Here is a 25,280-nt window from a genome sequence, read left to right as displayed (position 1 = left end):
GTGAAGTTAAAGTACTTTTTGTTGGTTATTGTTATCGTATATGAGTTAATTTATGGGTAAAATAAATGATATATTGGTCTCACTTTTAACATTGTTGAAAGAATATTTTACAAATATCGTTGTTGGTGATAGATACATCTAAACTAACACGATAAAAGTACTTTTATGTTGATTTCTCAAGATGGTTCCAAACTCTTGTACAAACATGAGTGAAAATGTGCACACACAACTATTCAAATGTCTTGAACGTCAATCTTACTTGATCTTTTAGCTATAAATAAACCATTATTTTTTAAAACAAAAATTCAAAGAACAAAATGCTACAATACTCTTCATCCATTCTTAATTTAGAAGGTTATCTTAGGAATTGGAACTTGTTGAAGATAGAAGTAAAGTGCAAAGTGACAACACCAAAACTATGGTCTTCAAAATCTTGAATTCAAAAGACAATGTCTTACAATTATTGCCTCGATTTAGGAGAATGCAACTATACGTTCATTCCAAAATCCAGTTACTCTTTCCAATTAGTTTCCCAAATTTTAAGTTAGTGCCCCCCTACATCTACAAGTCATCGTTCTTCCCTTTTCACATGGCCCCAAAACAATTTACCCCTTTACCTTACCCTCTTCTTCTATTCAAATCCAACTTTTCTAAACATTTACTCATTATCCATTTCACATGCGCACTCCCTATTCCCTAATCAAACTCACACCTTTCTTCATCCCCAATTCCACCTATTTTCTTCTGTTTTCAATTCTTTCTTCATGGGGTTTTCCAGATTGATACTGGTTTTGATGCTAATCTCTGTGTTCTTGCCACCATCGACACCAGATCCCAGCGATGAATCTTGTTTGACCAAATTGTTTGAATCAATGGAAGACCCGAATCATAATCTCATGAATTGGACCAAACCCAGCTTCGAAAACCCGTGTTCAGGCTTCCTCTCGAACCTTGCCGGAGCAACCTGCAACAACGGCCGAATCTACAAGCTCTCCCTGCCGAACCTCGCCCTTCGTGGCTCAATCTCACCGTTTATCTCCAATTGCACTAACCTCCAGGCGTTAGATATCTCAAACAACTCTCTCACCGGACCAATACCCAACGAACTTCAGTACCTTGTCAACCTCGCCGTCCTCAACCTCTCCTCCAACCGCCTCTCCGACGCCATCCCACCTTCCCTCACCATGTGCGCTTACCTCAACGTCATTGACCTACACGACAACACCCTTTCCGGCACAATCCCACCTCAGCTCGGTTCCTTAGCCCGGTTGTCGGTTTTTGATGTTTCCAACAACAAATTATCCGGCCCTATTCCGGCGAGCCTCGGAAACCGGACGGGAAACCTGCCACGTTTCAATGCGAGCTCGTTTTTAGGTAACAAGGATCTTTACGGGTACCCGTTGGGTCCGATGAAGAGTAAAGGATTATCGGTGGTGGCAATTGTGGGAATTGGATTGGGGAGTGGATTGTTGAGTCTGGTGTTGAGTTTCACGGTGGTTTGTGTTTGGTTGAGAGTGTCGGAGAAGAAAATGGCCGCCGAACAAGAAGGCAAAATTAGTCAATTAATGCCTGAATATTGATAAATTGGGGGGAAATGAAAATGGAATTCTCTGTAAAATTTGAAGATTGGTTTGCTTAAAGTAGCATCTTTTTTAATTTATTTTCTTGGAATTCACCTAAATTTTGGCGATTTCTTGTTTGTTAACTATCTTTTTGAAGATTCTTCATCTGGGTTTTATCTTGTTTGATGATTTTCTTGAAAACCCACACAAAAAAAAAAAAAAAAAAAAAAAAAAAAAAAAAAAAAGTCTGATTCTTGGAAGGATTGCAGAAAACCCAAATTCAAGAAAGTGAGAGGTTGTGTTTGTGTGTGTCTGTGTAGGGTAGGGAAGAAGCACTTGGCCGTGGGATTGTCTGGTGGTGCAACTAAAAAAAAATGAGTGATGGATTATAAATTAGAAAGACATTTTGATTTGACTACCATCGCTATCATATATTCTTCCACACAAATATTGAAGTAAGATATTGTTGTTTAAGCTTTTGGATGCTATGAAAAGAAGTAAAGAACGATAAAAGAGAAACAAGTCGTGAAGTTTGAAATCAAAACATACCATATTTCCTGATATCGTTATGGTTATTCGTGTCTTTATATATTGTTGAAATGTTGAATAATGTTTTTTAATCATATTATACTTTATAAAAAGATGTGGCATTCCATGAATAGTGATTGATAAATAATAAATGTTTGGTCAGACTAAATTCCTTGATATATAAGTCATCTTGCTATCTCTTTGATATCATTTTGCTCTATTTTGTTTTTGGAAGAATTCTTGATATCTATTTAGCCTTACCGTCATGCGGACTAAGAGGCGAGATTGTGTTTGGGTTTGATGATGGATGGGTATTTAGGTTTTGCTCTACTTTTTGAAATTTTAAGAAAAAATATGTTTATAAAATATAGAGAGAATGGGAGAAAGGTTTATAAAAATTTGAAATAAATATATATATATATATATATATATATATATATATATATATATATATATATATATATATATATATATATATATATATATATATATATAGGTAAAAAGGTAAGTGTTTTTTTTTTGAATTTGACCGTTTTCAAACGGTCTAAATAACAACGGTTATTTTTTACGCGTTACAATTCGTTTCCATGGCAACGAGAATCCACGCAACAAGCTAACAAATAACGGGAAAAATAAACAATTACAAAGAAAAGTAGAGATGTCAACATGGGCAAACGAGATGGGGCTGCATCCCTCATCACCACCCCCGAAATCCCCCCTTTCCTCCACCCCTGCCCCAAAATTAAATCGAGGGGTTAACATTGGCCCCGCCCTCGCCCATGTCCTTGTCCCCCGTTCTTGATTTCTTTAAACAAATATTCACAAACAGGACAGGGGCCAGGGTCCTACTAGACTTTTGGGATCCCTAGAAAAGAGATAACTAATAGAAAATTGTTCACTTAACAACCCAATCCGTTTTATATTAATTTTTATGTTAAAAATCAAAAAATCGATTGTAAGACAACATTATCAAAATTCTCTTCTTTTTTCTATTTGGTCTATCCAAAAAGAAGGTTTCCTGAACATTCAAAATTCTAACTACCCTGTAATGTAGTAATAATGGTCGCTTCAAAACATTTCTTTTGAACAACATTAAGATTCGAATTATATGCCCAAAGAATTCAATCCATAATGTAATAAGAAGAAAGATTGCAATGTTCGGAGACATTATGTCAAGTTGTGTTGGAAGGAGTGTGTAATTGGTAAGTAGACATTGTTATTGAAGACATACTTGCTCTAGTTTTTTTGTTGTCTATCTCGACAATTTCGATATAATTGGTGCATCGTTTTTTATGTGTGATTGGTATAATGACAATGTATATCGATTTGATGTCGACTATGAAGGATGGTCGGTCTACTAAGAGGGCGTCATTTGAATTACATGATCTTAAGTAGGACACAATTCACTAGATTATTACATATAATTTTATTGAGATAAATCTTAAGCTAGATCTCACCATGACACCACATATTGCTTCGATTTCATATAAAGAATAGTCATACACCATAAAGTGAATACATGATCGATGATTTATGTATTTCCAACTCAAAGAGGACAAAGCACACAGTGCACATCAATTCTTTTATCAACAAGATTCATTATCGTAGGTAGGGGTGTGCAAAAAACCGCACAAACCGTCTGCACTGCACCACATAATGCAGTTTAGAATTTCGTGGTGTGGTTTGCGGTTTGTACTTATAAAGTCGCGGTTCAAACCGCACCGCATGTTATATATATATATATATATATATATATATATATATATATATATATATATATATATATATATATATATATATATATATATATATATATATACTTTTTTTCTTTACTTTGTTATAACTTCAAATCACGATTTAGAAATGATGTATTTAAATATATTTCTTACAATAATCAAATATCTATAACGTAACATTAAATCACTATTAGATCAAGATCCTACAGTTTACAAGAATATAGCAACTATAACGGCAATATAAAGCAATAACAGTGACACCTACAAAACTATAGTAGCATGAATAACAATTTATTAAAAACGATTTAACTTGAAAATTGTATTTATTTTTATAAAATAAAAGCAATCAATTTTTTTAACCGGGTAAGTTTTTTGGTTTTTTGATAGATTTAATGTTGAACAACTCATCAAACCGCACCAACCGCAACCAAACCGCATAAACCGCCCGCATCAAACCGCACCGCATAACGCGGTTTTGAACATTTGTGGTGCGGTTTGCGGTTTCTAAAATATTCAAACCACATATGCGGTGCGGTTTGTGGTTTTGACTCTGAACCGCACCAAACTGTACTGCGCACACCCCTAATCGTAGGCACTCGGTTTAGGCCCAATCTCCCACGAAAAATGTTCAACTCGATTGGAACAAAATTGTTTCATCTAGTTAGCATGGGACCAGACCCCAATGTACCATTATCTAAAATAACATGTCGCAAAAGACATTGAAAATAACCAAACCAAATCCTTCCACACTCAGCTATCTTTGTGATCAAGGTAACAAAAGACGCAAGCCTTCAAACCCATACATTTCTCATTAGCCCCCTCTTGGAATTTTTCCCAACCATTGAGACTATATTCTAATCCTCAATTAATCCAAAACTAAACATTAAGTATACAAGTCCAGAGCAAAAACTCTTCAAATTTTTTATTGTAAGTGAATATCACCCAACCAAGTATCTAACTAAGTTATCTCTCTCTCTCTCTCTCTCATATATATATATATATATATATATATATATATATATATATATATATATATATATATATATATATATATATATATATATATATATATATATATGCTTCTAATTGTTTTCTAGAAGAATTCTTGATGTATTCATGTAAACTTTTTCTCTCACAAATCGCCACCCTAAAAAAATGTAATTGTAAGGATTCTAAGAATTTTTAAGACTGCATCCGCAACTTTAAGCATATAGATGTATAAAATTCCCAAGACTAACCAAAACCGGATTTAGGAGAGTAAGCATATTGCTTATAGATAAAGTTTTAGCCTTTCAATTAGAAAGATTATAAATAAAAATTATCGTTCATGACATTCCAAGCTTCAACACAGTTCATATTAGGTCACACCGGCAAACCAAGGTAGTTAATGGTCGCCTTATACTTGAACACTTAAGTAAACTCACAAACTCTCCAAAGTTGAATCCTAAACTAATCTATTTACTTTTTGTGTATATTAATTTTTTAAATTGGAAGCCAAAAACATATCGTAAAATAAGAATATCATAGATCTAGCATTATCGGAACTCCAATCACATGAAAGCATGACATCGTCAAGGAAAAAAAGTGAGGAACCTCTGAATCACCCTTTCCCTTCTTCTACCCCAAAAACATATTTTAAAACTTTGTTTCAAGAAAGTACCACATAAAGCCCTTCTATAACAATAATTAAACAAAATATATAGTAAGATGTTTCCTTGTAAACAAATTAGAGAACTTCGGTTACAAGGCTTAAGATGTCAATCATATGGTATTTTTGGAAAAATCATCTAGTAGATACATAGTTGGTAGTTGGACATTTAAAGTGTAACTTTTAGTTATGTATAAGTGTTTGGTAAAAATATTTATAAGCTTTTAAAAATGTATAAAATTACATAAAACATAAATGTTAAAAAACTATAAGCTCTAAAAAGCTACTTGAAGTAATTTCTTTATATTGAGTTTTGTTTAAAATAAAAGGTATAAGTTTGTACTCCGAAATGAATCTTATTCTTTAATTATTTTTTTTACTAAAAGCTCTAAAAAACTCATTGTCGAATGTCAAACATACCCATAATGTTTTTGGATGAAAGAACCTAATATTTGATACCATGTAAGCAAGTAACCTTATCTATATCCTATATAACCACAAAAAAAAAATTCTTAGTTGTCGCAAGGAACGTATTTCTAGGCTACGCGACATGCCTAATGTGGCTCTATTTGGGAATATCAATCTCTTGTAGGCATTTGTTTTTTGATGTGTCGTTTGATTAAGATAGGCTCTTCGTTGGGTTACGGTTATGGGTTGTACTTTGGAATTTGGTTTATTATACAATTAAAATACATTTACTTCCTTTGGTTTAGTTTTTTTTTTGAACCGGCAAATCTAATCTACTTCTAAGCTAACAACACCTATTTCACTTATGTCCACAACGGGACTTGAACCCTCGACTTCAAAGAGGGAGGGCACCACCTGATACCGCTGGGCTACAAGCCCTTTGGTTTAGTAATAGATTGTTTTATATTTGAACATGGGATTTGCTATGATGTATAATGATGACCTAAAAATACTTCTTGGCCATCTTTTGGGTTTTCATTGCATATAATTAATTAATTGTTGAAACATTGCCATCAAAGTAGTATAACCATTAACTGCATTCAAGTCTATAATATGAGCTCATACAATCTTTTTATCTATATTCTATATAAAATAAATAGTATTGAATAACTTCTCATCAATTTAATCCTAATGTTATCATTATGAGATCGAGTCACACATTATTATTCCATTTGCATTCTATTCAGTTGAACATAAATAAAAGAAAAATATACAACACGTATAATTATACTATATATTGAAGTTGTCTGCCTTAGCTACAGTTAACTTGCTAAGCTTTTGGCAATTTTGACCCTTTGTTTATTTCTCTATTGTCACTTGTGGCTGGCCTTATTCTAATTTCATGTTGTTGTCTTTGTTTCATTTGTTTTGTGTTTGGCTGTAGGAAGCTCCTGCTATTGTCAAATCTTACTATCACCAAAGAATTGTTGTTTGCCTTGTTGTAGAAGGGGGTGAGTCTTATTTTTCTGTAATTTTAGAGACTTTAGTGTATGAACTTTATATAAATGCTTATACTGATCTATTCTTTTCAGATTCCATCTTTTGGGTATGGTGGATGATGTTAAGGGTTATACACAACCTAATAGTTCATCTTCACTTTCTTTCATAAAGTCAAAATATAGATGACTGAGGGTTTACCCGTTTCATTTGCTACTTTGGAGATGCACATTAGAATGGAGTATACGTATCAAATTAAGTATCACAATCAAATGATTTGACTTGCACATTAGATGTTTGACAGAATGCCTGAATGAAACTGATCAGATTTTCTTGAAAGCAACTTTTGATTATGGATTTTATTTACATTTACAGATTGATCTGCAAGTGGTCCCTCATTTTGAGTTTTCAGTCAAAAATCCACATGATGTTTGGGTGGAAAAAACATGGATTATGTAAGATAGGTTATTCAGTGTAGATATTTCGCATGGCTTGAAATAGAGGATGGAGTAATTTCCATTCGAACGTGGTTCAACAAATCATGAGTTTATTCATCTTTTAAATATTTAGAGCTTTTATGTTAATTCCAGGTGATGCTCAATACAGTTGTTGGATTTTTTTAATACATATCGTCAATATATTAGATATAAATAAATAAGACATTTCATTCTACAAATTTTTTGATGGAATATTGTAGGCTGGTAGCTAAACTTTAATTTTTATATGATTTTCTTTTGTCACAGATGAGTGAGTACATACTCTTATTGGGATCAAAATATTGGTGCTTTGGTTGATGAATCCACAATTGATGAGGGCGTTTTGGTAATTCGTCCAAGTGCTGACACAGAATGCTTAAATATGGGTATTTGTAAATACACTATAATATTATTCTTTTTTGCTTCTCATTCCCGCTTTCACATATATTGATTGTTTGGTTACATGGTCTTTGTCATGCAACATAAGGATTGTGTTATACAAATATGGAGTATGTATTTTGTTTTTTACTCATAATAATGAAAATACACTCATCTAAATACAATTAAAATCCATTCAATTCAATTGTTTTTATCCTCTAAATTTACCATATATATATATATATATATATATATATATATATATATATATATATATATATATATATATATATATATATATATATATATATATATATATATATATATATATATATATATATATATATATATATATATATGTTACAAAATAAAATATCCTTTAAAACACAAATATTACTTCCTACTACATACTAAGAAATACGATCACCAACGACACACTACCTATTGACTATACGACATACATAACCGAAAACCAAGAGACTAAAAGTCTGGTCGTAACCGAACCCCGCAGAGCAGGGTACCTCATTCTAGTTGATATTCATTAATATCCACATCCCCTTTAGCTTATAAATAGATTCTTATATTATAATATTTCTTGCTCAATAATTTTTTTTTATCTAAAATATATGTATACACACGTCTTTGTTATGGCTCCATCCTTTGGAAAGATCTTCACAATGTGTTGTCATTTGAACATGAAACTGTTGAAATGGAATAATAATGTAGATAGTTACATTGACTAAATACAATATTATGCGTACAATAAAAGTAAATGGGAGGTGTAAAATATTTTTGCTTGTTCTAATTTTACAGACAACCTTGGATATATACCTTGGAAATGACCTCAACGAACAAGGTTATATATCTTCCATCCAATGAAAAACAGTTTACATTGAATCTAACTAATTCTTGTGGGATTATCTTTTGATCATCTAGTGAGATCCTATTTCATAACCATTATTCCCATTGACAAGTTTTTTTACTTCCGTTTTCATTCTCGAATTATCTAGCATCATCTTGTAACATCCGAATTTCAGCTATAATTTTTTAAGCAAATTATGAATTTTGGATGGCCGCGACGTGGGTGAGGTATCACCACGATGTAGCATGACTCGCAAAGAACGCACATCTCAATTAGCCGCCACAACGTGACAATATATTGATTGTTTTTAGCAAGCCCTAAATTTCGGGCTTAAGGCCCTATTTAAGGGAGGTGATGGCTAGAGTTTCCTCCACCCTCAACCTCTATCACCTCCAAGAGCCTTGAAGAAAACTCTAATCCTTTATCTCCTATATTTAATCTTATCTTTGGTGTTTCGGTGCACTTTAAAGGAAGAAGAAGAAGATTTGGTGAAACGATCAAGCAAGCAACACCGTCCCATCTTTGAGATCACCTCTTGGACCATTTGTAAGGTTTCAAGATCTAATCTTTTTTATTCCTTCTTAGTATATCTAGGGTTATTTTGCATGTTTAGGTCCTTTTATGTGTTTTGAATGAACTAATGAGATAAAGTTTGCAACTTTACGACTCACCAAGGTCCTTTAAGCTTGTTACCTTATGGATCTAGAAGATGGTTGGGTTTTTGGAGTCATGCATGTGTGGGAGGGCCACTTTTCCCATATTTTGACCTAGTTGGGTTGAGGACATGCATGGGGGCATGCATGTCCATAAAGTTTGGATTTTTATGGATCATTAGGTCCCTAGAAGCCTTCTGGACAACTTGAGCAAAGGGCTTAACAAATTAAGAGATTAAGCAAAAAAAAATGTTTTTAACCAATAACCACAACATGGCATGAAGGGTGCCATGACGTGGCGATGAGGGGCCCGTCAACTGTTTTGGGAAGACTCTCCCATGACGTGGTAACGTGTTTACCATGGTGTGGCGAAAATGGAAATCGTGAATGTTTTGTCGAGAAGGTGCCACGACATGGCCAAGGTATGGTCACGATGTGGAGGTCAACTAGCGTTGACGTTGTCACACCCGATTTAAACAAATAAAATGATCGCTGCTGGTTGCACTAATAGCACAGGGAAGCAGGGTCGAATCCTCAGGAACACAACCTAAAAGTCAGTGCCTTTTTGCATCAAGCACATTCTAGTCAAGAAACATAAATTATTAAAGAGGAGGATTTTGATTCAAACTAAAAACTAGAGATGCAGTGATAATAAATTAAATGAAAATCAATAATAAAAATGGTTTCAGCTCTGCTGCGACTTTCCTAATCATGCAACTATCCCAGATCTGATTATTTGAGATGCGTTCTATCTAAGCTGGTACTGAGAAAAAATAACGAGCTCTAGTATAATCTCTTTTACCTAAACTAGTTAATCAAAACAAGCTCTTTGAATTAACCCTAACTTTTTACTATTCAATTAAACAACCTCTTAATTAAATCAAAAAAATTGCATTAAGTTCTTTGTAAAATTCCCAGTAATGTCTAATACTTCTCACAAGCTCGGAAGTGTAAAGATACGATTTTCCAGTTTATAATAAAGTCAAATCCCAAACACGGAACCAATTTATTACTTGTTACTTATTACCAATTAATTAGAACAATTACAAATTTTATTAACTGATTAATTGGAATGATTAAACCCTAATTAGGTGATCAGACTAATAAGAATTTAAAAACAAACATTCATTAAGAACAAAACTGAAGAATCTAGATAGAAAAACAAGCCAAAAACTAGATCTAATGATCAATCACATCAAAAGTACTAGTCTAATGCAGAATTGAAAACTAAGGTTCTAGCAAGACATGGCTAAAATATGATGAAAACAGATGAAAAGAGGCATCAAGCAACTAATCTTACTAATCTAATTGAAGAAGATGATCCACAGTCTTCAGATCTTCAGAAATCGTTGAAATCGGAGAAGAAACGCCTCCAAAATCGTATTTTCGTCGTCTAGAACTTCAGGAATCGACAAGGGTATCAAATCCTCCTACTGGAATGTCATTCGGGTCTTTCTATAAGCCCAGCAGGAGAAACGACAATACATGTGATTGCATGTAGCAAGGTTGCGATCGCATGTTTTTAAGAAAACACGTCTTGGGCCTTTTTAATGAAGTACAATTCTATTTTGGAACTTTGTGGCAAATATGAGATCGCATAAGGCAAAGTTGCGATCATATGAATTCATTTTTTCTCCCAGATGAATTTTTGGCACGAAAAAACCTTGAAGACAAGTCACGACCATAAATGTGATCGCATAAAGGCTCCATGTGATCGTATGTACAAGAGTTGTGATTCCCTGTTTTTCCTAATTTGTCCGAAATTTTGTCTAGTTTTCAAACCATTTTGAATCTTGTCAATTAGAGTTACGATGCATGAGATATGGTCAAAATACTGACAGGGTGTCAAAGCTGCTAGCATCATCCTTTAGCTTCAGATTCTAGAATCTATCTTCATGTGGTCAATTCGATCAAATTTTTCTTGACCAAAAAATCTTCCAAGCGTTCCTCAAAATCCTTCATAAGTTCCAAGCTCCATTTTAAGCTTCAAACGCGCATCCAACTGCTCCCAAAGCACTGCTCCATTCGAACTATCTAAAATTGACATAAAAACATGAGCAGTACGGGAATTCTAACAAAAGACATGAGCTGAAAATTATTTAAGCTTATGCACATGAAATAACATAAAATATTATGAAAAATACTACTAAAACTAATCCTACACGATGCATAAATGACATCTAACTACCCCTGACACTTGTACAAGTAAAGACCATGATTTGGTCCTTGGCAGGCAAAAAGACTATGATTTGACCCATGTCACCTTTTTGGGTTGAAATAGACCTGTTATGTATGGAATGTGGTATTTTAGGGAACTCGCTAACCTTTTTTTATTACGGTTTGTGGTTTAAACATTTTAGGTACTTTTGGTTCCAAGGGGAAGATTCCGACGTGATTGCATCGCAGCCACAGGAGATTTCACACTTATGATACCGTTACTTTTGATACTATATCTATTTCTGAAATCAATGAATGAATGGTTAGGTTGATTTAAAAACAAAAAAATTTATCTAGTATTTTGGGACGTTACACATCTCTATCATGTTATTTGACTATATTTATCCGAATCCCAGTTTTTATGGAAGATCATCTAGTATTATCCAACGAAAACAATTACATTGAATCCAACTAGTGTTTGTTCAGTTTTATTTTGATCATATCATAAGCTTATTTTGTTTACTGAGTTTTGTTCTTCCTTGAATCATCAAACATTATCTTATCGAATAATGAACCTTTTGTTGGATTAAGTCTCTAAACTCATAACTATAACTGGTATATACTTGAATTGATAGTAACACAGTCATTTTGGGTTGCCCTCAAAATTAGCAACTAGACATGATGGTTTTGGAGAAATATGTTGATTTATTATTTGATTAATAATTTGAAATAAATAATTTATTAATATATTATGAAAATAATATATTAATTATAAATAGTAATATTTAATCAGGAATGAATTGAAATTAATTTTGGGACTAAAGGAATTAATTAAAAGTATAGGGACTAAAGTGTAATTGTTCAATAGTTGAACAAGAGGCAATCTAGAACCCTCCATAGGCTTGGACGGTTTTCTTAAGGCTTAAGGGGTTCCAGAATAATCCATGGTGGATAAACAGGATAGTGGATAATTACCCGGTTTAAGATAATCTTGGATTAGCGTTTATCTAGGGTTTCCTGACTATACTATATAAACATCCTAAACCCTATAATTTCCGGCCACTTGCTTCTTGGAAGACCTAATCGAAAAATTTGAGACTCACCTCCTCAGTCATCTTCTATTGCTAGTGTTGGGTGTGAACCACTAAATGCGTGACATTTGTGATGCTTGCTCTAAAGGCTTCATCAACACAAGGATTTGCATTGTTATTACTATATAGAAATCAAGGTATGATTTTTCTAACCCTAATTGTGTATTTCGAAAATATGCTAGTATGCTAGGGTTTTCTATTTTTTTTGTTCAAGCTGTATGTTCAATTAGAGAAAACATAGATCAATTCTTAGGGTTGCATGTACATATAGGATTTATATGTTTTGTAAAATACCCATCAATGGTATCAGGGCATAGGTTTAGTTTTCTTTTGAATTGATATAATCGTTGAACTTGAACAAGAAGAAGCAAACATAATCGTTATTCTGTTCCGCAAACACGACGTGGTGTTCTTCCACCACAGCGTGTTGGCCTGCGAAATCATCCTAACACGGTGTGGTGATTGTTTACCGCACCATGTTGGACAGTCAGATCCACAAATTTTGGTTTTAAAGATATCTCATGAATTGATTAGGATTATTACTTTTTTTTATAATTTTTTAATTGAATAAAACTGAATATTTTTAAAAAATAAGAAGGTAATTTGATATCCTTATCTTGAATTCGTAGATGGTTTATTTTATTTTAATTAATTGAATATTAATTTTAAAATTTTAAAATATAACCTAAGTATTTTTGAAAGGGTTTAAACATACATCATGATACTATATGTAACATTAAAATTCTAATATTACTATACATATAAGACTAAGTCAGTCGAACCGCTAGTGCACCTCATTCACGAAGCCGATCTATAAGGCGGTATAAGAAATTTACCTATAATATGGTGATTGAATTGGTGTCCACTCTCACCCACCACTTCCTTGATTGGTGGAGGGTCATTAGCCGAACGGGTTTGATAGGACAACTTAATCCTCATTAATAAGTATAATGAATCATAAAGTAACTGAACATATTTTAATAAAACTCCCAATCTTAGTTACTTTAGGAAAAATGTGAACTTGTATGCTAACCCATGAAATTGCACATTGCACTTTATGAGTCGTTAATGGAGCACGTGTGGTTAACCAACACACTAATAGGGATGAATAAAGAGTGGCAATGGGTGTTTCATAAATTATCATTGATTAATGGAGCGCGTGTGGTTAACTGACACATTAATATGAGATGTTAAATGACATCGAGAGTACTAAGCTAATTTGTATGGTTATTCACATCATGTTTTTGATCCTCGGTATCCCAGTCACAAATGGAAGAGCATAATCGAGATTAAACATGTCATTGAAAATTTCAATGATTCTCAAAAAGATCTAGGAATTTCATCTAAAACAAAATTTCATTAAAATATCATTTTTCGATGGTGAAATTGGTAAATCGTCATTTACCTACATTTATGTAATTTACAATTAAATTACGACATACCTTTTCTAAGTTGTAAATTATTTAGTTGGATCCTAGCCTTGATATTTCATTTTGGGTGTTATATTGAGGATTATTCTATTCTTATCTAACTAAAACTATCATTTCTACTCTTTTAGATGTCTACTCTAACTGATGCTTCTGGTTCCTCCTCCTCCAACAATAACAACTTTTCTCTGTTAAACATATGCTCAAAGGTGTAATTGGATGGAGCCAACTACAATGATTGGATGTGCAACATCAAAATGACGCTTTGTTTTAAGGACAAGGAATATGTAATGAGAAACCATTGGATGAAATTGACGAAGAGAATTTCACTCCTGATGAATTGACTGCCTACAAGAAACATTATAATGATGCCATAAAAGTTGTGTGCATCCTGGTGGCCACTATGACTCCAGAATTGCAAAGGCACTATGAGGATTACTGGTCGTACGAGATGAATAAGTACCTTATGGAGAAGTACCATAAGTGAGCTCATCAATAAAAGTACAAGGTGGTAAAGTCCCTCATTGCAATCAAGATGGAGGGTGAGTCTGTTAGTAACCACGTTTCAAGAATGCAACGAGATGTGGACATGCCAATGAAGCTCAACGTCAATTTTGATGAAGAGTTGGCAATCGAAATAGTGTTGAAATCTCTGCCAAGTTGTTATGATCAGTTCATATTGATCTACCATTTGAACAACAACAATAAAACTACTTTGTCCCAATTGCACAATCTCCTTCGTACAGCTGAAGCAGGAACGAAGGGAAAAAGGTATTACCTCGTCTCCTACTAGCGCACCTCTTCTGGCCATAGGCTAAGGGAAAGGGAAGAAGAGGAAAGGTCCTCCAAAGCAAAACGAGAAAGGAAAATCCCAAGCTGGGTCATCCAGTACAGGACTCAAATGGAAATCTAGTTCTAATGCTCCCCTTGTCTCTGACCCCAAAGAGGTCACTTGCTTCTATTGCAATAACAAGGGGGATTGGAAACAATGCTACCCGAAATACCTACAGGATATCAAGGATGGCAAGGTGAAGCCAATGTCGGCAAGTCTTTACACTATCTTATCTAATGAGTAATGACTCATCATATTCTCATTCTTGGGTCCTTGACACAGGATGTAGGTTTCACATTTGTTCTGATTTGCAGGGGCTAAGAAGAAGTGAGGATGTGGAGCATGGAAGGATGAACTTGATCATGGGGAATAGGCAATATTCCCCTATCACCAAGATTAGAGCTTATAGCTTAGTGCTTAGTATTGGGTTAGGTTTAGATTGAATAAATTGTTGCTACTCGTCATAGATGACATGAAACACCATCTCATTTCATGCTTTATTTAAAAGGTTTTAGGTAATCTTTTGATGATAAGAATGGTTCTATTTCTTCTTATAAAAATGGTGTGTTTTATTTTGAAGCTTTACCTTGTGATGGTGTGTATGAAACTTTTATGATTATAGACAATTTAGGAAATAGTGTTTTTCATATTGATTCGTCTAGTGGTATAGACAAAATGTGCTTGTAGAATTATCGTCTTGGACACGTTAACAAGAAATACATGGCCCAACTCCAAAAGGATGGAGTATTGGAATCATTTGAATTAAGGTTAGATGACACATGTGAGTCTTGTTTACTAGGAAAGATAACAAAATCACCTTTCACTAGTTCTTGTGAAAGAGATGAAGGATTGTTGGATCTTATACACACATATGTGTGTGGCCTTTCAGATCCACCACAAGGGATGCAAATCGATTTTATGTGACTTTTACTGATAATTATAGAAGGTATGGCTATATCTACTTAATCAAGCACAATTCAGAAACCTTTGAAAAGTTCAAAGAGTTCAATTAAGAAGTCGAGAATCAATTGGGCAGGAAGATAAAGGTATAATTGTTAAATTTTTGGTTTACAATTAAAATTGAATTAAAAGAGGCTTAATAAATCCATAAAGTTTTGGCTTACAATTTAATTGAATTAAATGTATAATTGTTAAATTTGACCACCTAATATTTTAAAAGTATAAAATACACCCTATACTATATATAACATTAAAAGTCTAACCTTATATATATGTATGAGTAAAAGTCAGTCTTACCGTTAGTAGGCCTCATTCACGAAGCTGGTCTATAAGGGGTGTTTAAGGAAATTGCCTATAAAATGGCGATTGAATGGGTATCCACTCTTACCCACCGCACTCTTGACTAGTGGAGGGTCGTTAGCTGAACGGGTAGGATAGGACGAAACCTTCCATTATAAGTATAATGAAGTATAAAAGTAACTAAATGTTTTCATAAAATTCCCAATCTTAGTTACTTAGGCAAAAGTGAATTGATGCAATTCCATGAAATTACACTTTGTGCCCTTGCGAAGACGTTAGTGGAGCGTGTGTGGTTTATCGGCACACTAAATGGTTCTAAGCAAAGGTAGCAAAGGGTGACTCAATGTTTGTCATAATTCAGTGGAGCGTGTGTGGTTTACCGGCACATCGAATAGGTGACTGTAACATGTGGGGGCACCATGTAGTTTGCATGGTTATTCACACCCGCTTTGTGATCCTCGGCATCCCAGTCACAAACAAGAGGGGCATATCGAGATTTAAACATGCCATTGAAATGTTCAATGAATCTCATAGGATCTAGGAGTTTTCATAGATTTAAAACCTAAATTTCTTTTTCGTTTTTCATGGTGGAAATTAGTGAATCGTCATTCACTTACCTTCAAATGTTCTGCAATTTGGGTTACGACATCCCTCTCCCGAGTTGTAGAATATTGTGTTGGGTCCTAGCCTTAGTATTTCATTTGGGTGATTTACTAAGGACTCAATCAATCAACTAACTTGAATTCGTTTTCTCCCGTTTTGTAGATGTCAAAGTTTGACAACAATGGTCTTCCCAAATCCCGTGGAACAAACTTTCCACATGAAGATGATATTCCACGATTCGATCGAGGAACAAGAAATCATGATTCACTTCCTCCACCTCCTCCAATTATTCTCCCTAACCCAGAAGTTCAAAGGCTTGAAAAGTTCAAGATCACTCAAGCCCTTTTGGCAAGTAAACATAAAGAAGGAAAGCCGGTGTGTGCACACGTCCTAGGGATGAAGTCACACATTGATAGGTTAAGAATGTTGGGATCCGTTGTATGTGAGGAAATGGCTGTTGATTGGGTTCTTCAGTTACTTCCTAACTCATATAGTGAGTTCGTAAGAGAGTACTATATGATGAACCGCGACGTGACCCTTATGGATCTCACCTATATGCTTATTGTTGCTGAATCAGCAATGATTTGGCGCAATAGAAAAGCAAACTTGATTGGTGAATCTGTCTTCAAGACCTCTATGGATATAGACAATGGCAACGAAAGACATTCTATGATCGAAAAGTTTGATCATAAGAGAAAGGCAATGTCTGAGGTAGTTCCGTGTTCTGTTCCAAAAGAGTTAATTTGCTTTTATTGCCAAGAGAATGGGCATTGGAGACGAAGCTGCCCCATTTACCTAAAAGATCTAAGAGATGGGAGAGTCGAAACGTATGGCTCTAATATAGGTAAAATCCATTAACTAACTCTTTTAAGCTTCTATTCTAGATTCATAATACATAATGTGATAAGATTACAATTGATGTTTTGTAGAATCGAAGAAAAGAAAGGAAGCTTAAGGGAAGAAGTGAGCAAAATCTAACCGTGAAGGAATGGATTTCGATCGCATTTCTTGAAGATTAGATTCTTGAGCTACTACTTAGAGTTAGAATTAGATTGCTAAGAAAGATGTATTAGCATAGTTTTTCAATGAATTGCATTGTAAGGACAAATTTTTCTGCAATAAAATAAATTTTGATTTTAAATTTTATTTATTTATCCTTGCAATGGCGTATATGAAAAATTGATGTTAAAATGTTTTTGTTATTAACAATAATGGATTTGGTTCTTATTATGTTATTTATGGAAAGTCGAGAATTTACCAAATAGGGAGAGTTTCTCATCGCCCAAGGTTCAATTGGATAGAAACTTGGAATCATGCAACTTGGTTGCACGATGAATGAGAAATTTCATATTTGGAAATTAGACTAATTCATTGACAAAGTGTCAAGTGAAGGACTAGGAGATCGAGCACACAAAGTTGCGTGTTAATCAAGTCCACCATAAAAGTAACAGTGATATTCGTCATGATTTACTAAAGGTTTAGTAAATATGATTATACTTATAAGATTAAGTGTAATTCTGAATTGATTGAAAGGGTTTAAATCAATAGTAGAACGAATAAGAAGAATCAAGTAGGCAGAAAGATAAAAGTTTCTCCATTCTAAGAAGAAGGGAGAGTACCTTTTATGCTTTATGATAGGTCTTAATGATTAAGAGCCATATCTCAATTGATCCTCTAAATGAGTCTTAGTACAATTGTATGTATAAGAAGAGGAATCAAGAATTGAAGAAATGGTTAAATCAAGAAGTCAATCATACTTCGTTCCGAAAACAAGTCTTAAAGTTAAGATTGTGACAATGAGTGAAAAGTATTAAGAAGGTTTATAACATTCATCAAATGTGGAAAGTTGTGATGTCTTGGATAAGACAAAGACCAATTAGGACCAATTTATGAAGATTTTTTATAAAAGCTACACTAACTCTTGAATATTTGTTTGTCAGGAAATGTTTTGACAAGAGAATCTTATATGTCAAAGAGTCAGTGGGAGTCTTAATGGTCTTGAAAGGTTTCAAGAACAAATCAAATAAACCTTATCAATCATCACTAGCACACGAGTTGAGGTTTACAACCTATCGTGTTGACATTATTTTGTTTCTATGCTATTCCAATCGAGTTAATTATGCATGTGAGTTCTATGAGTTCTCATTTGAATGCATAAAAGACAAGGACCTTGATCAATGGAAAGTACATTGATAGGAAAAGGTGAGCTGCTTAACTACTTGGAAGACATGGTGGGCAGTTGTGCTACCATAAGGAAAGAAATCAAGATTAAGAAAGTTCGGTCCATATGAGTTTGAATTTGTCGTAAACTTTGGTTTCAACAAATTCACATGGATAGGAACACATACACCGCTTAAAATCTACGTGTCATAAGATTTCCTCCTTCATGAAAATGATTGTGAGGAAATGCTTTCACTAAGAAAGATTTTAAGAAGATAGTGATTGTAAAATTGCATTCTCGAAATCAATTATGGTTACGGTATCCCTTTCCATAATTTGAATTGTGAGGTTTGGCAATTAGTCTTAAGTGTTTAGACACACATATAAACTATCGAAGGCAAAGGTGTATAAGTTCAAGAAGCCTTGATAAAAGATTATCAAAGCACTAAGTATTAGAAACATGGACTTAAGAAATTCAATAAGTATTGTCTTTCTGGAAGTTAAGATGTTTATGAATACATGTCGAAGCTAGTGGGAGCATAAGTGTTATGTTTTACAATAATCATCATGATAGTGGGAGCATAAATGTTATGATTGTATGATTATTAAGGCACGTATTGCAAGTTGGCAATATTAATTATAGAAAACAAGGGTTATACCTTGCAAAGTCGTAAGGGTTGTAAAGTTGTTTTGCTATAATTAAGGGAGAGAATATTATGCTTCATTTCAAATATAAAGGCTTAGGTTGAGAAATGTTAATAAATTTAGTCAAAGGTACATAGTGTGTTCTTAAAATTTCGATTATGATTACGGCATTCCTCTTCACAATTCGAATTTTGAGAACATAGCAAATAAAACATTATGTGTCGTGTCCCATACGCTTCGGGTATAGGATCGATTGCAAATGCTTTAATGTTTGACCATTCTAAAATTTTCCAAATGTCTAGCGCAGTTAGAAGGAAAATGGACAAGAATTGGTTTTGGCTAAAATAATTAAACAACTATCAAAGGAAAATCCAAAGTTCGACGAGGATTAGTCGCTTGTGAGTAGTTGGAAGCATGGTATTGGATGGACCATATCGACATTATTATGAATAGAAAAGATTCTATTAAGGATGAGTTGTCATATGGAAATTATGGAAATGTTTCCATATCGGATGGACCATATTGACATCATTACGAATAGATAAGATTCTATTAAGAATGAGTTGTCATATGGAAAATATGGAAGCGTGTCCATATTAGGGAATTGAATATTGAAAATCTATGTCTAGATTAGAAACTCTTATGCAAAAGGATGTTCAAAGGAATGTACTTTGAGTGAGAGACATCATTTCTAAGGAATTGTCTTGTAACAATCTCCGATAGAGGACTTTGTAATATCATTGGCAATAGTCTTTGTGACTTTGGTGCAGTGACATTACGAAAGGATAGTTGCATAAAATGTTAGCATCAAGCATATTCTATAAGTGGCAAGAATTTGACATTCTTAAGCTTATGAAAAACGAATTTGGAGTTGTGAAATGAGAATGATTGGAAATGTGTCCAATGTGATATATTTCACAAAGTAAGAACCATAGGTAAACATTGTGTGCATGCTAGGAGCATGGGACAAGTGTTGTAATTCAAGTAAGAAGTTGATTAACCGAAACGACAAATAATGAGTAATCGATATGGTGATAAATAAAAAGAGTTTTATTTATACTCAAAGGTTTGAGGCCATATGGGATTAGTATTATTCTTGTGTTTCACATTTGCATCTTTGACTTCCAGAATAATTGAGTTTATTAAGAATAATCGAATTATTCAAACGGGCCACAGTCGTTCATATGTTGGAAGTAAATATGAATGAAGACTGTCGTGAATTGGTGCGTGGATTGTCTAAAAGAGTATTAGACATGAGCAAATGTTTGTTGCAACGTTCATGAGTGCTTATGAATATGATTTGAGCATTGGATTAAACCCACGCTCACTTGGATCACTCCATGGATTGTATCACGAGTGATTGGTGAGACGATAACATCTTATATTCTTGAAACTGAGATGTGTGAGTTGTATCTTGCAAATCGGTTGCACATTGATAATATGTAAACGCACTAGTGACTTGGTGTTATAAAACATATTATTGCGTGTGATTCGGTTAGTAAGTGCAAGCGAGCATTGTATCAAAGTTTATCCGTTCAAAGTAGGATAAAAGCGATATCTTTGGGCCCCTCGATGATTTTGTGATGAAAAACGTAAATGATCGGCCGGGCTAGGGCTAATTTGATTTGTTCAATTAGTCAGTCGTCATAAATCGGAAATCGAGATATAGTACAAAGAGAATGATTTGAAATCATATCTCATATGATATCTAGAATGGAGGAATATATGATCCCTTATCTTAAGGACACGCATATCTGATAGGATCAGAGTTGACAGCGGCTTTGGAAAGCTACGATTTCAGATCAGGATCTGAATTCATACGCATAAAAGTTATTAGAATTATCCAAGTGGGAGACTGTTGGATTAGTGTCTAAGTCCATAACTATTTTGGTATGTACTTGACCCGATGGTGCATGGTCCTTTTGGGTTGCCTTCACCAAAGCAACTTGATAGGATGAATTATGGAGAGAAAGGATTAAATATGATTTATTAATATATTATGGGAATAATATATTAAAGGAGAAATCATATTGTTTAATTAATATTAGTCAATAATTAATTGGTAATTAGTTTTGTGACTAAAAGAGATTAATTAAACTTAAGGGACTGGAATTGTAATTATAAGATAATTGCAATTTGGGCCATGGATTGTCTTAAATCAAGAGGTGGACGAATTCTTATGGGAAGCCCATAAGGAAATCGTCCAAGGGCTTGATTAAAGGAGTCTATGGGTTGCTTAGGGCTTAAGCAACCAAATTAGGGTTTCCTTGTTAGATAACCCTAATAGCCTCACTATATATAGAACCCTTAAGGCTCAAAAACGTGGGGAACTTCTTTTCTAGGGTTAGAACACGTTTTGGGCAGCCTCTAACCTATCTCCTCTTCATCCACTTGCTTATGGTGTTTGTGAGCCATTAGAGGAGTGACACTTGTGACTCTAAGCCTTCCAAAGTCAATTCAAGGAGGAATTGGGATTGTCATTGCTACATAACAATCAAGGTAACATCTTAAACCTAATTATATGTTAATATTGATTTCCATATGCTAGAAGAAAGGGTTTATAGTCTTGGATTCAAAGCATGTACAATAGAGAAACCTAGATCCAAGCATTAGGGTTTGTATAAGCACATAGGATGTCTTATGACCAAAACCCATCAATAAGTCTGCACCACATCAAGTTTTTGGAGCCCTTACCGGAGAACAACTATTTTAGTTTTTAATTTAATTGCTTTAGGTTAATCAATCTTTTTTGTGGGGTTAAACTTGCAAAAAGTTAATTTTTAGCATTAGTTTTTTTTTTCAAAATTACTGAACTCACAGCGTGAGCTCAACTGTTTCATGTCTCCTTTCGTTTTTGCTTACTATTTAGTTTATCTGCTTCACCACGAGGTGGCACCATTACCACGACGTGGTGAATGTTGAGTAGGAATTGTTAGTTAGTTTTTGTTCATTTTTACGTTTTTATTTTTGTTTTTATTGCAGTAGTTTATGACCCGTGGATCCAACACACCACCACTTGCAGATCCAAAGTCCGCTTTTCATAAAAAGAAGGACAAGAACGTAGGAGGATCAAGCAAAATTCCAAAAGAAGAGAAAAAATCGAATTCTTTGAGAAGACTCCTACCAAAAAGGAATCTGGTTATAGGCTCGAATCAGAAACCAACAAAAGTAGTGAACCTAAAAGCGAGCTAAAAGACAAATTAACAGACATTGTTGATATGACAATGGAGGCCTACAAGAAAAGAATACAAGAGGACACCGCTCCTGGACTTGTGCAACCCGCAATTCCCGCTACTGCTACTTTTGATCTTAAGGGACATATCCTTACCGCGCTAAAAGATATTCCATTTTCCGGAAAAGACCATGAAGATGCATACAAGCACCTCACATAGCCGACTATTTCAACATTCCTATTGTTCCTTGAGAGACTGTCTTGTTACAAATGCTTTCGGTTACTTTTAAAGGAGCAGCTAAAGATTGGTTGAATGCACTTTCACCAGGAACCAAGGTTGCAAAAAACGCTCGACGGTGGACTGGGGTCATGGGATTAATCGGCTAGGCGGGGATTAATCAGGGACCATTAATTATTAAAAAAAGATATTAAAAAATTAATAAATATCAAATTAATCCTAAGAATATAACATTAAATATAACATCAATAAATATAACATTATAAATTAAAAAAATTATTAAAAAAAATAATAAATACAACATTATAACATGAAACTATGATTACAAAAAAACCCTTTAATCCTTAATACATCACATCTAAAGACTTGGTGCAATCTTGTTTACTCAATCTTACACTTACATTTCTAACTGCAAAAGATAGGTATAATATTCATGAAGAAACAACATTACAATTTAGATTTTAAAATTACAAATTAAAAACAAAGATATTTTGAAAATCGGTGAATCAATCAATCTACAAGGTTTATCTTGGATCCAATTTGAAGAGTGTAAAGAAAAGAGATGCCCAAACTATTGATGCAACTTAAAACAGGTTCAACCTTTACTAGCAAGCACATCTGCACTCATGATGAACCTATCTGGTTGAATGCTAATGCTAATGCTTTCAAACAAAGAAATGACCTTTTCCACATATCAACTATAGAAAACACAATCTTGAACGCTACAGCCTCCAACAAATGTGAATCAAATTTCACTGAGACAAAACATCAAACAGCTGGTGTGCACCTTGATTCGCTATCACCTGCACAACATTTTCATAAGAGATTACGAGCTTTTATGTGATCGCTATCATCAATTTTCAAAATCACGCCTTAGATTTCAACATTCATTCAATAAGCATAAGAAATCATCGGTGTTTGAAGAATGTACACAATATCATTATACTTACACTGAGAAATGCAACATGAATCATTTTCAATTTTAAACAGAAAATGAATCTATAATCAACAGTTGGATCTTTCTTAACTTGCTTGGCCAAATTCATAAATTAGAATCCACTCATATCTTATTTGTAGGTCAAATCGTGTGCCATATTCAGATCTTACCTGAACCACTGAACAAACTAGAGGGAATTAGGTCCCGACGAAGGATTCCCAACCTTAAAGATGATGCCTTTATACCGTTATCCATTTGCTCGGAAGCTTCAGAAGGCGATGGCGTCGAAAGAGGAGCAGAAGGTGTCGATGTTCACTTCATTCTTCCATTCGTTCCTTGAGACGATAGAGTGAACTTCAAAAACGAAAGTTAAACTGAATGCGATGGAATGGAAGAAGAAAATAAGAAAAGTGGATTTAAACTACCTGTTACGTGAACAAAGACGAAGAAAAGAAGAAAACATGAGTTTTCTAAGAAACAATCTTACATCCCACATCGTTGGTTGGGAAAAATAATAGGCATAGATATTCTATAAAAAGGAGTGACAATCCCCTTCGAAAAGTAAAACAACTGTGCTTTGGGTTGTTGGATCCATTGGGTCGACCACTTTAGAGTGGGCTGAAATTACTTGGTCCAAATTGGTGTCCGAGTTGGTCCGATTTAGTCCAATTTGGACCAATTTTGACCGATATTGACCAAGGCGGATTAATTAACCCTCTAACACCTATTCGTAGGCAGTTGGAGGCTGCCAAGCGCCTACGCGCCGATTAATCGGCCGCCTAGACCGATTTTTACAACACTACCAGGAACAACCACCGCTCGGGCGCATATGCATGAAGAATTCCTCCAAAAAAATTCACCACCATCTAAAGTTTCTAAACTCAAGAAGGCCATAACTAATTTTGAGCAACAAGTGGGGGAGTCTTTGTACGAGGCTTGGGAAAGATACAAAAGGCAAATAAGAAATTGTCCCCAAAATGACCTAAACGAGCAACAAGAGGTTTCGATCTTCTATGATGGGGTAAATGTCACGACAAGGCAACTCGTTGATTTGTAATGACCTTTAACTAAGAAGAATCCCGCTAAAATTAAAGAAATAATCGAAGAATTTTCGAAGCATTCACGGGAATATCACAACCCTCGTAGTGATGGAACTAAGGGGATCGGGAATGTTGCATCAGAGGATATGGCGGTGGTAATGGAAATGTTAAGTAGCATGGATAGAAGAATGACCAAGATGGACGAATCCATACATGAGATATATGTGGGTTGTGAGAATTGCAATGGTCCACATTTGACGAAAGATTGCCATCTTGATGAAAACGGGAATATGAAGGCTCAAGTCTTCTACTCAGGTGGAGACCGCTATGATAAAGACTGGAGGAAATTGAAGAATGAATGATTGCCTTACAATGAATACAAAAAGCAAAAAGAAGAGAAATACAAGCAACAGGCAAGAGGGATTTATCAAAAAGAATAACTGGAACCTGAAAACAAAATGGATTTTGAAA

At 34.3% G+C, this 25,280-nt stretch overlaps 1 protein-coding gene and 1 non-coding gene across 2 annotated transcripts; one reads left to right on the top strand and one right to left on the bottom strand.

Annotated features, from left to right (window-relative positions):
* Nucleotides 1-356: 356 nt before the first annotated feature.
* LOC111900224 (receptor-like protein 44) lies at nt 357-1,705 on the top strand. Its single transcript, XM_023896096.3, has one exon. The coding sequence runs from the start codon at nt 765-767 to the stop codon at nt 1,578-1,580; it is 816 nt and encodes a 271-aa protein (XP_023751864.1). The 5' UTR covers nt 357-764; the 3' UTR covers nt 1,581-1,705.
* Nucleotides 1,706-24,646: 22,941 nt separating this feature from the next.
* On the bottom strand, nt 24,647-24,753 carry LOC111900321 (small nucleolar RNA R71). The gene has a single exon (XR_002853176.1). It is a non-coding gene; the product is annotated as a small nucleolar RNA R71 (small nucleolar RNA).
* Nucleotides 24,754-25,280: the final 527 nt, after the last annotated feature.

This window comes from Lactuca sativa, chromosome 2 (genome assembly GCF_002870075.4).
Source record: "Lactuca sativa cultivar Salinas chromosome 2, Lsat_Salinas_v11, whole genome shotgun sequence".
NCBI classification, from domain to species: domain Eukaryota; kingdom Viridiplantae; phylum Streptophyta; class Magnoliopsida; order Asterales; family Asteraceae; genus Lactuca; species Lactuca sativa.
The sequence above is the reverse complement of the archived record's forward strand: the minus strand, read 5'-3'. Positions and strand labels throughout refer to the sequence as shown.